Source organism: Epinephelus moara, chromosome 11 (assembly GCF_006386435.1).
Source record: "Epinephelus moara isolate mb chromosome 11, YSFRI_EMoa_1.0, whole genome shotgun sequence".
In the NCBI taxonomy this organism is placed as follows: domain Eukaryota; kingdom Metazoa; phylum Chordata; class Actinopteri; order Perciformes; family Serranidae; genus Epinephelus; species Epinephelus moara.
In genome coordinates, this window is record NC_065516.1 from 25,930,136 (window position 1) to 25,943,607 (window position 13,472).

A 13,472-nucleotide genomic window follows, 5' to 3' on the forward strand; every position below is an offset into this window, starting at 1 on the left:
ACAGGAACGACACTACATAACATATTAAAACCCATATTGCATGCACCGACGCCACAGGCAAACTACTGTGTCCCACTGCAGCAGATATATTTTAAAGATGCAGAGAGCAGTCATGTGTAAATACAGATATTTTTTTGCAGATAATGATGTTTGATTTTGTGTCACTGCTCTACAGTATTTCCATCCAAAATAGAACTACTACTAAGACAACAACACAACACGCTGTATTTATGCATATTTTCGCGTGCACTGCATCAGAGCAGTTGGTCGAAAAGTTTCTGCTGTTTTAAAAGTTTGGGTCTCGCATTTTGAATCTGTGTTTGGCACTTTTTCTGCACAAAGAACACTTCATTAGTTACTGTACAGCACCTGACACAGAATAAACACAGAGGAGTCGGGACTCTTGTCAATTTCACACCACTTTTGTGTTTCTTTGCTGATGAGATTCGGCTGTTTTTGTTGCAGTCTCACCTGCAAAGTGCAGTTTTAGCCTCAGTTATTGGCATAATTGCTGTAAGCCCACTCTAATGCCCTGCTTGGTTTTACTTTTGAGCTCTGTAGCAGTGAAGTACACAGAAGCAGCAGAGACAACTCAGGGTAAATCTGCAAAAAACATTCTCGTTCCTGGCGTCAGGAAAAGCTGCAGCAAGTAAAGTCAATTGGAGTCTCCTTGGCAAATAGCTGCAGGAGAGAGCAGCCTTCAAAGTGCAGCAAAGCTTTGGAGAGGAGGCGAACAGCACACGCAGACAGACAGTATACACATCAACACGGACACACACATGCACAGCGGCAGCTCACCTGAGTTCTGACGGAGCCGGGATCTGAAAGAAGTTTGAGAACAGGCATAGTGAATGATGGGTTAGCGGGTGCACGCAAACACTTGCACACACTCGTCGGTACAAGGCAACACTCCCTCATTAGTGGAGAAGGCGGACGCTCGTGTCTGACCGTGGTTCGCTTTGTTTTGCTGCGCTGCCACTACCTGACAGCCGGGATAGAGGAGGTAACGAGGCGGGGGGTGGAGAGGCAGGGAGGAGGAAGGGGGGCAAACCTAAGGTTTTTGCTCCACCAGTTTCTTTCATTGGCTCCCTGAGGGACGGGTTACACCTCCCAGACACACACAAACACACACCTTTGCACGCACACACACAAGTACTCCTGTACCTGTACAAACAGAGCACACACACATACCTTCACACTCACACACACACACACTTACTGGCAGAGAGCCACAAATATGTACCTACACTGCCTATGCACACACACTTCTCTCAGCAGGCCTGTTGTTCCTCCAGTGAACTTTGACCTGTTACGCAAACACCTGGCGAAGCAGCTGATAACAGAGACAAATTCAGGTAAACAATGGCTTATCTTTGACACACACACACACACACACACACACACACACACACACGTGTATAACCCTATACTGTGGTGCTGTGATTGTGTGTGTGCAGCCCTGCTTGCACCTTGACAATATCTGTACATGCAGACATTACACAGGCTTTCTGAGTGAATAAAGTTCAATGTAGTGGTGCAACCAACAAATTAAACTGTCCTTTCTTTCTGTACTTCTACTTTAAGACTTCTTAAAATACTTTTTGTTCGGTATGTTACTTAAGTATTCATCCTCACCCCCTGCACATATTCCTGCACCAGCAAGAGGGTGGAGACCGTGTGGAGTAATGAGGGGGGGAATTTAAACAGACATCCCAGGCTTCACCAGCTCTCCCCCCGCAGGTGTCGCCCAAATCTACTCAGGTACACACAACACCCAGGTGGGCTTGGCGTGCCTCTGCGACCTGCTAGCGCCATGACAGATGCCAGGTCCAACAGGGGCTGGCAGCTTGCCATGGGGCATACAGGCAGACACACGCAATTGTGACACGCGGTGTTACAGGCTGTAACAGTATAAACTTGCACGCTCGCTTGATTTTGAAAACAAGAGTTGCAGAGTTTTAGTGCCTTGAGAACACGAGCGTGCACTTTCAAGACCTAAAAGAAGTTCCACAAACAAACAGAAAAGTGTGAATTTAGTTTTTCACCTCTTCATGCTCCTTCTCTCCGTCTCTCTCTCTCTCTCACACACACACACACACACACACACACACACACACACACACACACACACACACACACACACACACACACTGAGGACATGCTAAGCTGGTTTCTGAAGGCCTTCTTTTCATTCCACATGTCTGAAGTTTTCCCACCATCTCTTTCAGAGCTGTCAGTGCTCCTGCACAGGGAGCTGAGTGACAGATACACAACAGGGGCATAATAAAAAAGTCAGGAGTTTCATAAAACTCCTCAGTAAAACTACTATTAAGCTTTGGGGATCGGTGCGATGATACACACTGACATTGCCTTTAAGGTGCTGTGAAGTGTCAAAACCACCCAGGGAAGCGGGGGAGCTTTTGACTGAATTTCTGCAATACTGATCGAACACTTGGATGACCTTGGTTTGTAGAAATAAGGGCACTTAAAAAGTTCTTATTTACTGAGAGCAAACGCCCTAATTCCAATAATTGAACTTGGTGCAATACTTCCCAAAATGTCACTGTGTAGCTTCTTCTTTAAGTCACAGTGCAACACATCTCCCTCATACCCATAATTAGTCACATGAGACACTCATACATCAGGTTTTATGTGTATCATCTGTCATCATGTTCATACTGCTACGCTGTAAGAGTGCAGTTGTGTTCTTACGATTAAATTTAATGTGTCCCTTGGAATCATTTTGTTCAGTGACAAATTGTTAACTGCAGAATAATTGCAGACTCGACGTGACGGGTACGAGGTTGTGCAATAAAGTGAGAGACTTTGGTTTTATTTGCGTGAGTAAAGCAGTAGTTAGTTACCTGTTTTTCCACAGCAGCCAAAGCGGCCCAGGCATTCTTTATGGGCACCTAAACCACACTTGGAGCACAGATAGCCCTGGTTGAAGATGCCCCTGCAAACACAAACAGGAAAAATCACATGGATTGTTTGATAGTTACACACAGTAGCAACAGTATGTTACTGCAAAAGAGAGCGAAATTACTGTACTGCTAATACGAATGTCCAGATCCAAGCTACAGTCAAAAGATTTAAAGTTACAGAAAAACAGCTGCCACATTTTCTGACATGGACCAAAAGTTTGGAAACCAACAGTTCATTTCTCTTGCGTTATAAGCCACCCCAGCAGCATCGCTCTATGGATGCCAATGTTGGTCTAGACTGATATATCTCTACCACTCCGCTACTGAATGGATTGCCATGAAATTTGTACAGACATTCATGATTCCAAGATGGTGAACCTAATTCAGTCAGGAACACTTCAGTCCAAGAAAACTTTATTTACATTGCAGGATTATCTTTGGCGGTATGGCTCTGTTCTGGGGCCTCTGTCTTTCCTTGCGCCTATGCAGAAAGACTCTTCCACGCGCCTACCACGAAAGCCTTAAGGCAGAGAAAGGACACCTTTCTGCCCTTCCACATGCAAATGAGGAAAGCCTGCGGCAGAGACAGCAAATTCCTCTGCCCTTCCATGTGCCTACATGGAAAGCCTAAGCCCTTATGCTAAGCTAAGCTTCTGGTTCTGGTTCTGGGTGGGTGCTGGTACTGGTTCACAGTAGATTCAAGTCACCGTATATGCCTCTGGTTTTCTAGTAATACCAATGCCATCCACCGAATGCACTGTAACTTTACACAAGAGCTGGTTTTGTGCCCAATGCTCCCTCAAGTTTGAATTTCTGTGGAGGACTACAAGTGCAAAGAGACAGTTTTTGTTTCCATGGACCACTTGTTTGTTTTTTACGTCTATAATGAAGTTCTGGGTTTTCAAAATGGCAGTCACAGATATCTCAGATACAGCAGCTGCCATCTTGCAATGGTGACGTCATCTGGAGCCAGAATCTGAGTTCCTTCTACTTTTCCAACCAATTGTGAGCAGCACCATAGATCCGGAGCACACTGATTGGCACAAACTGCTGTCAATCATGACGTCAAACCCCCACTTTTTATAGCATCAATAATCATAACAAATTACAACTAAACACTTGAACAAACATCAATGTGATAAGAACTACCTTAAATGACAGAAAACATCTTTAAGAAAAATTCTTTCGACGTGTACTTTGTTGTTTTATTTGAGCTCATGTCCCACCTGCTAACATGGAGGAGGTGGGGTTTATGACCTATACCGCAGCCAGCCACCAGGGGCGCACAAAATGTATATTTGTTCCTTATGAACCGACCTCACTGCTTCATTTTTGTGGTTTCTGAACCAGCCATGTGTCGGTGTCACTGCAGAACCAGTTTCTCTGGCTGAGAGCCGTCTCTTTTGCTGCAGAAACATGCAGAGCTGGTTCTTGGTTCGGCATCGGCTAACAAACTACCTTAGTGGAAAATGGTTATGAGAGATTGACATTTGTTGTTTTGAGTGAAATGCCTAAACAACTGTTGGACAGATCGTTATTCTTGTGCCCCTCTGGATCAACTGTAATTAGGGTATTGTTTAAAGATAACAATACGAGTACCCTCAAAGTGATACTGATACCAATAGAGTACTTAATTTGATAAACATAATGTGAATAGAGTATGTGTGTAGTTTAGCCATTCTTTTAATGTTTTGATGGTACCTTGCCATGCTTAACTGCCAACTCTGTCACCAACACTGTGCTCAACTACTCCAAACCACAGACTATATGGGTTGTATCTGCTGCTGAGGGAGTGTAAGGGTCAGTTGTGAGAGTCCGCCCAGCTGAGCGCACAGAGTGACGGGGCTAACTGTTAGCATCACACTGCTAATGTTACGTAACCTTTATCAGCAGGTTTAATGATACAGTCAAGTCTTTTCATTGTCAGTGTGAGTTTGTTGCGACTCCAGCTGCAGTGTTAGCTCGTGCTAACCGGGCAGACGTTGAACTGGCAGTTAGCCGCGAATCTACGGAGAAAAACAACAGAAAATTTGCTGATCCAGCGGGGAGTGATGGTTCGGGATCAGACCCTCGGTGCAAAAAGGAAAGCAGGTATCGTTTGATATTATGTGGTACTTGATTAATTTGGTCAATACCTGAAAATTATCAAGTACAAATTCCCTAATTTTAATGGCTCTGGTGACCGCTTAAAATTTCGTCTAGCACCAAAATCAGATCGAAAATGGCAGTTTTTCCCAAATCTTTAGTTGACCAAATACCTGCAACAGCCTCAGCTCTACTTTGTGTTTAGTGCTTATTAGCCAATGTTAGCATGCTAATATGCTTAACTAAGATAGTGGACACATCACTCCTATGTGCCTATGATGATTTTGGAAACACCATCGCTGTGATTTCTTGGTTCAAGTATGGATTAGTGAGTCCTTGAGGTCTTTGAGTTCCTGGGCTGAATACAGATCCAGGCTGTTCCACCTGCAGCACTAGGACACCAGCTGGGATTCAATACTGCCCACCAAAGCCACAACAGGTGTGTGAGGCAGAAGTTATTTCAAATGTTTCATTTTAAACTATTCCAAGACCAATAAACTGCATCAGCTCATATCTAATAAATACTGAGACGAACACACTGAAATTTTGGTGTAAATGAGGTGAGCACACACGCAGAGACTGAGGCAGCAGCAGCGGGCAGTTTTCATTTACATAACCATCTCAGAGGCCCTAATTAAAATGACATGAAAGTAAAGGCTGCTCTGCTCTGCTCTCCAGCTAATTGTCTGTTTAACCTCTTTGAAATAACCAGCATGGAGTTCACGTGCAGGTACACTATCACTTTGTGTGCAGTTTAGAACTACAGGGTGCGTGTTGCATTGGGGGTAGAAGTCAGAGCAGTGAGTTTAAACCATTAGGACGTATGAAACCTTTGCAATTCTTATGAAATCACATGAAAGGAAATGTAAGGTTTGTCCAAGATTTTCCTTTCAAAATAAAACTTCTACAAGACATGTTACTGTATGTGTCATCTGATTAATGATGCAATACCTCAGACAGGCCTGTGCCCTTATATATATATATCATCATAAAACATGACAAGTCCCGTGACTACACGTATAGCATACACAAAATGTCAGATTCATGCGGTAGGTTTTATAAAATAATGTCATGAACATCTTGAAATCACAGAATAACACTTGACTCATTAGACGCATGATTCATGAAGTCGTTTGATATTTGAAGCCTGTTAGATAAAAGGTAAAAATTTCTTTTGTGCCTTTTAAAGTCAATCCAATGTTCTTCTACAAGCACTGTGCACAAAGAGCTCCGGCACTATAGTTATAATGAAATAGTCCAAAGGACCAATCACTATTGAAAGAAAAAAATCAAGAAAATAGTAATTTCTGGAAAATAATTATACACTGCACCTCAGATGCTTCTTCCCTGCATTATTCTTGTTTCTCTCGTATCTTATCCCCTAAAAATGTGAGTGAATTCAGCACCAGGCTCTGTATATTCACAGTGCAATTATCTTGTCCCCTTTCCCCATCCATCGCCTTGAAGAAGTGCTCAAGTGTGACAGACATTTTTCTTTACCGTCCTCGGTAGGTGAAACCACTCAGTCGTCCCCGCTGCAAGAAAGACCACGAGTCGCAGTCCTCTGGGTGCCGATACCATTCAGCAAATTCAAAAGAAACTTTGTGTAACTAAGGCACATGTGCAGAGGAGGAGAGGAGTAAAAGGAAAGTGACGAATAGATTGTTAGGGTACACTGGAGAGGAACAGGAGGAGTGGAGGTCTTTCAAAGGAGTCCTGACAGTTGTTTGAAGGGAAAGGGGTTCGCGTCTCGTCCTCAGTCTTTATGTTTGACGATAGCCTTGAAGAGGGTTTTGTGCTGCTTCCTGTGTGTGTGTGTGTGTGTGTGTGTGTATGTGTGTGTGTGTGTGTACTTGTGAATAATAATGAGCCTCTTACCTTAGCAGCATGTGGCAAGAGTTGCAGGAGGTGATCCTTTCAAAGGTGTGCATATTAAAGTCATGGAAGTTGTTAGTGGCGTTCTCAGGACGAATGTTGGATCTAAATAAGACATAAGACATGAAAAACATTTTTTACAGATCATATTTGCTGAAGAATATTCTGAACACAGGGTTGCTATATTGTATGTCTTGTAATTATGGTCATTTATATTCCTCATAATATGTATGTATTTCATAAAATGCATTTTGGTATATTTAGTATCTAGAGTGATCTATAAGTCATATGACTTGTTCTGTGGAGCACCATGTTCAGTGAGGTGTATAAAGCATGATGCACTTGAGAAGTGTTATGTGACATGTTTTGATTTTTAAGGACTGGCACTGGTCGACACCTTGCTAGTTAACAAACATTTTCTAAATATTACTTTACTATCACTATTTCTTACGTTAAATTCAGACAAAACTGAAGTTCAGTCAGGAACATATTCGTCAAAGGAAACTTTATTTCCATTTGCAGTATCATATTTGGCGATATGGCTCTGTTCTGGGGCCCCTCTGCCTTAAGGCTGAGAGCCCACCTGTCTGCCCTTCCACGTGCAAATGGGGAAAGCCTGAGGCAGCGAGAGCAACCCTCCCTGCCCTTCCATGTGCCTACATGGAAAGCCTATTTGTGATGTGTGATACTGGGCTTTATAAATATAAATATAAATATAAATAAAACTTTTTCAACTGATCTTCCAAAAATCAACTTGCAGGAAGAATTTTGATTGAAACAAGTCGTCCACAACACTAAAGCACTTTTAGGTTACTATCCTTTCATGCTAATGCAGTTCAAGCAGGGACTTTTCCCTTATGAATTAAGAGTGCTCTGACTTCCAGGATTTGGGAGTGAGCTGCCAAAAACAACTGCAATCATGAACGGCGATGTCAGAAATCCAGAGGACAAACAATAAACATAGATTTCAAAAGAATAATGCAAATCTGCTTCTTTCTTGCATTCAAAATGCAGCGTCAGCTAAATCGCAAGAGCTGGAGTGTCCTTGAATGCACCATCGAGTTTTCAATATAGTGTCTGCTTATGTATTTGCCTTACTACATGATGATAATGTAACCTGTGGTACGAAGTAGAAAATCCGTACATGGTGAATCTTAGAAGGGCTCAAGGTAAATATTTAAAACCAGTATTGAAAGCTCCCATAACACTGACAATACTATACTGCATGTGCTGTTCTCTGCCCCTGAACACATCTAGCATAAATAATGGAAGAGTTAAGACTCAGAATCAGAATGAGCTGTTGGGCTTAACAGTAAAATAAACACTGACCGCTGTTGTACGTTGTACTATAAGTTGCAGACGAGCCCCAATGAATGAATGAAATTAAGTTGCCCATTTTGTTGCACTTTCCAAACAGCTTTGGTCTTTGATGAAAACATGAATTTCAAAGTGAAAAAAAAAATCACTTATAATTGCAGCCAACAAACTCTTCCAAGGCAACAGTAACATTTCACTGATACGGTTCTTTGAAGTGGGAAGGAGAGAACTGCAAATAGACAGGCAAGGTCTGCTTGAAGTGAACACAGAAGTGTTCTTGGCCCCTTGGGACATGGATGAATGTGTGTTGTTTATGTGTGTGAGAAAGAAAAAGACAGACAGGTTTATGCCCAAGTTTGCCTGTAGCACAAAGGCCTGTTTGTTTCGAACTGAAGAGGTCTTTCCTTTGTTTTCGGTGTTGTGATAGCCAGACGTGATGACATTGTTGCATAAGCGCTTTTTACCTTAATGTGCAAGGGTGCTGTTTTTGAAATTCAAATAATTAGTCAAACTGAGCTACAACATGTTCTCCGGAAAATGGGACAAACAGCGCTGAGATGGAAGAAAGTGTCAAAGAAGAAAAAAAAACCTTCAGTGGTGTCCTCTCCTCTGTTCTGGGGTCAACCAATATATCTGCTTTGTAGACACGATTGTTGTTAACTATAAATTGCATACCGCTGACAAGAAAGAGGGTCCACTTTTACCGTGGAAATAATCACACTGAAAGATACTGAATACATCGCTATGCCATGTTTACAACGACAACAAAAACCTCATAAAACCCCCTGAGCTTCCTTTTTCTTCCGATTTGACTTTGAGAGTATGATTGTCCTCTTCCAGCTCCACTATTTCTCGTCCTTTTTAAGATGTCCGTTGCAACTTTGCACAGTCCGCCGAGAGGTAGCTGCTTCACTTTTAAGGACTTTAAAACTCAGAATGACTTCATCTACTGTCTTCTTCTGACTTTCAAGGATAGAGCGCTCACTCACTGCCGTTCACGCAACAGTTTGTCTTTACTTTCGATTTTTTTGCCTTCAGTATGCGGAGCAGCGTCTGCCCACCCCTCGTGGCTGCTGAATCTTAGTCAAGCAGCAAACAGAGGAACATAAAGGCGGCACGTGAGAAAACAACTGTTCACAGATCAGCTATTAAGCGTCGCTGTGGGAGCATGTGATTGTCTGGCAACGCCTTTGTATTCTCGCAGCTTGTTAATGCAGCCCCAAAAGTTAATCAACCAGAGCCCCTCTTTTTTTCAGTCTCACCGCACTTCATCTTACTAATCCTCCTCTTCACGTCCTGTTAGGGCCTGTTGCTTTCCTTTGGAGCTTGAAAATGTTATTTCACAGATTTTTTTTTTCTCTTTTCATCATTCTCTTTTTTCTCCCCCAGTTTTTATTTCTAAATTTTCAGTGTAATTGCACCTGCTTGGGAGCCCCACTGCTCTTTACGATTCTGTCACTGATGTCACTGGCAGTTTATTCAGAGATTCAGAGATCCAAGTTTGCTGAGATGTTACAAGCGGCATGGTAGTACAGTGGTTAGCATCACAAACCCAGGGTGGGGGATTTGAATCCTGGGGTAAATCCTCCCTGTGTCAGCGTGGGTTTTCCGGGTACTCCGATTTGCTCCCACAGTCCAAAGACATGCAGGTTAATTGGTGACTGTAAATTGCCCCGTAGGTGTGAATGTACCCTGCCTCTCGCGTAGTGTCAGTAGGGATAGGCTCCAGCCTCCCGCAACCCCCAGCAGGATAAAGGGTTACAGAAAATGAATGAATGAATTAATGAAACAGAACTCTGTCTATTTATTTTTAAAAAAGATTAGTCCAAATTGAAGCAGAGACAGATTTGGCCCTGTCTTTACCCTTGATTCCCCAAAATGCGACTCGACAGCATCTTTTGTTAGACGCTCTGTGTCTGGTAAACGCGCACATCTTTCAAACTCAGCACCTTTAATTTATAATGAAGGCCTTCTGTTAAAAAATTACAGCCTCCGGGACCAAGCTGGTGTAATCCCGACAACATCACTATGACATCATCACGGTTGCTTTTTATTTTTAGACTTCACAAAGCTTCTCCCGAGCCAAACTGTCTCCTGCTGCACCTGTTGTATTATTTGTATGCGTGTACTATTCTGCTTTACTGTGCAACATGTCAACATCTTCCTGGGGCCGGTTTCATGAGACAAATTCCTGCAAGTCTCGGTCATGATGAATACAGCGATTATAATCTCATTGAACTGCAGCTTTATTTCATGGTTTGAAATGCAGTGGCAGCCCCACGAAATTTTTAATAGGGGTGGCCAGATGTGGCCAATGAAAACCTTGGCAATGCAAAAGCCAAAACTGAATTTCAGGGATTTGATGAAGCTCAAGACATTAGGAGATTTTGAGTACCACGACAACCCTTTTTAATGGGTTATATATGTCTATATACATGTTCGGTGACTCATTGCTCTTCAAATAGACTTGTTGTCCTTTTCCGTAAAAAGACAAATACACATCTTTAATTTGAAGGGGTGCATTGATTGTGAGGAACAAACCTTGACTGGGATTAAGTCTTAAAGGGATAGTGCACCCAAAAATGAAAATTCAGCCATTATCTACTCACCCATATGCCGAGGGGGGCTCAGGTGAAGTTTTAGAGTCCTCACAACACTTGCGGAGATCCAAGGGGAGAGTGGGTAGCAACACAACTCCACCTAATGGAGGCTTACAGCGCCCCAGATTCAAACGTCCAAAAACACATAACTGAAACCACAAAATATCTCCATACTGCTCGTCCGTAGTGATCCAAGTGTCCTGAAGCCCCGACATAAAAAGTTGTCTGGAAAACTTTGATTTGAACTCTGTTTGTAGCCTCATTGTAGCCTGTAGCTCTAACTGCCTCTCTGTACACCGCGCTCAAGTGTGTGCGCTTGTGTGCGAGACCAGCGAAAGCACGTGAACACACATGAAGGCGGTGCCCATGTCTCACAGTCTCACGCAAGCGCGCACATGTGAGCTCGGTGTACAGAGAGGCAGTTAGAGCTACAGGTGGCGTTGTGTTGCTGCCCACTCTCCCCTGGGATCTCCGCAAGGGATGTGAGGACTCTAAAACTTCACCAGAGCCTCCCTCGGCATGAGGGTGAGTAGATAATGGCTGAATTTTCATTTTTGGGTGCACGATCCCTTTAACAAGTTTAGGGGAGAGTTGTGGGTACCCATAGAACCCATTTTCATTCAGATATCTTGAGGTGAGAGGTCAAAGGACCTTTAAAAATGGCCGTGCCAGTTGTTCCCTCGCCACAATTTAGCCTACATTTGGAGTGTTATTTAGCTATTTTGCAGGGAAGCTAGCATGATATGGTTGGTACCAATGGACGCCTTGGGTTGTCTAGTTTCTGAAGATATCCACGCTTACTTAAAAGATCAGGGCACCAAACCTTCTTAAAGACAGTAAGGTCGGCCTCCAAGTATTTTTGCCAGGGGTTAAAGGGTTATATTAGGGTAGCCATGGCCCTCCATTGGGGGCACCACTGTTGAAATGAGGTAGCTAACATGCCACATCTTCACAAAACTGTTTGTGGTAAAACATCTTCACTTTTCTGATTTCAGACTTAAACCATCAACAGTTCACCTACTTTTTCCCACTGTGGTGTGAATTGTGCTTTAGACCTTGATAGCTGCTGCTACACTTACTGTAAACCCAATACAACTCGTCTGGCCTGTATGTGTCAACTCTGTGACAGCCAGTGGTTGGTGGGGTTTCTATCCGACGATTAGTCAATCATTCGTCTTTCTTTGCTCTACAAGTGAAATACTTTAGTTCCATTTGTCATTCTAGACAGTCAGTTTAAGTGACTTTGGATCCAGATCAGGTGGCGGACTGGTTGATGGAGTTTAACAGCATGCACTTGAAGCTGGAATCAACATAACCAATGGTGTCCTGTGAGTACAGCGTGCTAAATGATTCAAAATGCCGTTTGTGTGCTTTTAAAAGCGTGTATGCAACTTATGATCTGGTAATCTTTCTGTCCCAGTGCCGCCAGCCTCCTCATAAATTATCAAGTAGCCTAACTTGAATAACAGGACAGGCCACGTGCACTTCGACGCTGTGACAAAATGCGGCTAAGACAAAGAGACACACACTCTTATCACACTGTGATGCACGAGCACACACTCACATGGCCATGCCAAACTGCTCCAGCCACTTCTTTTTCAGCTCTTTGGTCTTGAAGAAGAATTCAAAGCCGTTCTGGCCCTGGTTATGAGTGAGGTAGAATCCGTGGGACCACTGCAACAGGAAAGAAAAACACACATTTGAGAAAATAAAACAACAGCGAATAAATAAATTGAGGGTTTGAGTGAAAGACAAATGGAGCAGGAGGGGGCAGGAGCTGGAGGAGACAGGATGCAGGGAGACAGATGGAGACAAAGAGATGCAAAATGAAAGAGGGATGCCTCGGGGAGAGCAAACACAAAGGCTGAGGGGTTGGAGGGGCGGCAGAACTGACAGACAAAGACAAAACAGAGAGGAAGAGCATGAAGGGGAACAGGAAAAGAGTGTGCGGTGGCTGTGCCATATAACTGCTGGGCAACAGACAGCATGCACAGACCCAAGTAGTGAGTGAGCCTGTAATCAGCCACCATTACCCACTTCAAAGGCTAAATTTTAGTCTATTAGCCTCTGTGTCAACACATGCCTCTGTTTTTTAGATGGCATCACTAAACAGATGCTTGGGAGATGCACTTTTTATGGCTCCTAGGTGAGGTTTTGAACTTCCAGCACTCAGCTCTGAAGGCTAAAAACATGCCAAGCTCACAGTGCTGTCAGGGAAGCGCAAAGGTTCATCTTTTCTATTGAAAGAAAAGAGAAAAGGAAAGCAGCGCTCTACAGAGGCATTCCCAGTGGACACCAAGCCTTAACGCTCAGCAAAGATATCTCTAGCAACCAATTTGTAAAGAGAAGGAGAAGGTGTTTGTCTGTCTCTCTGTCTGTCAGTTTAGGCCTTTTTGCTTGGTTTATCTTTGGAACTTAAAAGCATAGCACATCCAGACTGATAATATCAAAACACTCTTTGTTGATCTTCCTAAAATATAATTACTCTGACCCTTAGTGATGTACTTTACCTCGTGGGTCAATCTGCCCAGGTTCAGAAACTGTCCTCACCCATTATACGACCCCATACGTCGTTTGTACCAGCAGCTTATTACAACCCGTATTGTTGTGGTGTGCACTTTCTCTGAAAGCTTAAGGACACAATGGAGCAGTACCACCAAAAATGGTGGGG

At 43.3% G+C, this 13,472-nt stretch overlaps 1 protein-coding gene across 1 annotated transcript in view; it reads right to left on the minus strand.

Annotated features, from left to right (window-relative positions):
• The window catches only part of LOC126398166 (guanine nucleotide exchange factor VAV3), a 125,173-nt gene that overhangs the window by 28,567 nt on the left and 83,134 nt on the right, over positions 1-13,472 (minus strand). The window contains exons 15-18 of the mRNA XM_050057388.1: positions 12,366-12,475; positions 6,888-6,989; positions 2,865-2,956; positions 799-821 (exon numbers count right to left, since the gene is read on the minus strand). Coding sequence (XP_049913345.1) covers positions 799-821; positions 2,865-2,956; positions 6,888-6,989; positions 12,366-12,475 — 327 coding nt within the window. The remainder of the gene's footprint in view (positions 1-798; positions 822-2,864; positions 2,957-6,887; positions 6,990-12,365; positions 12,476-13,472) is intronic.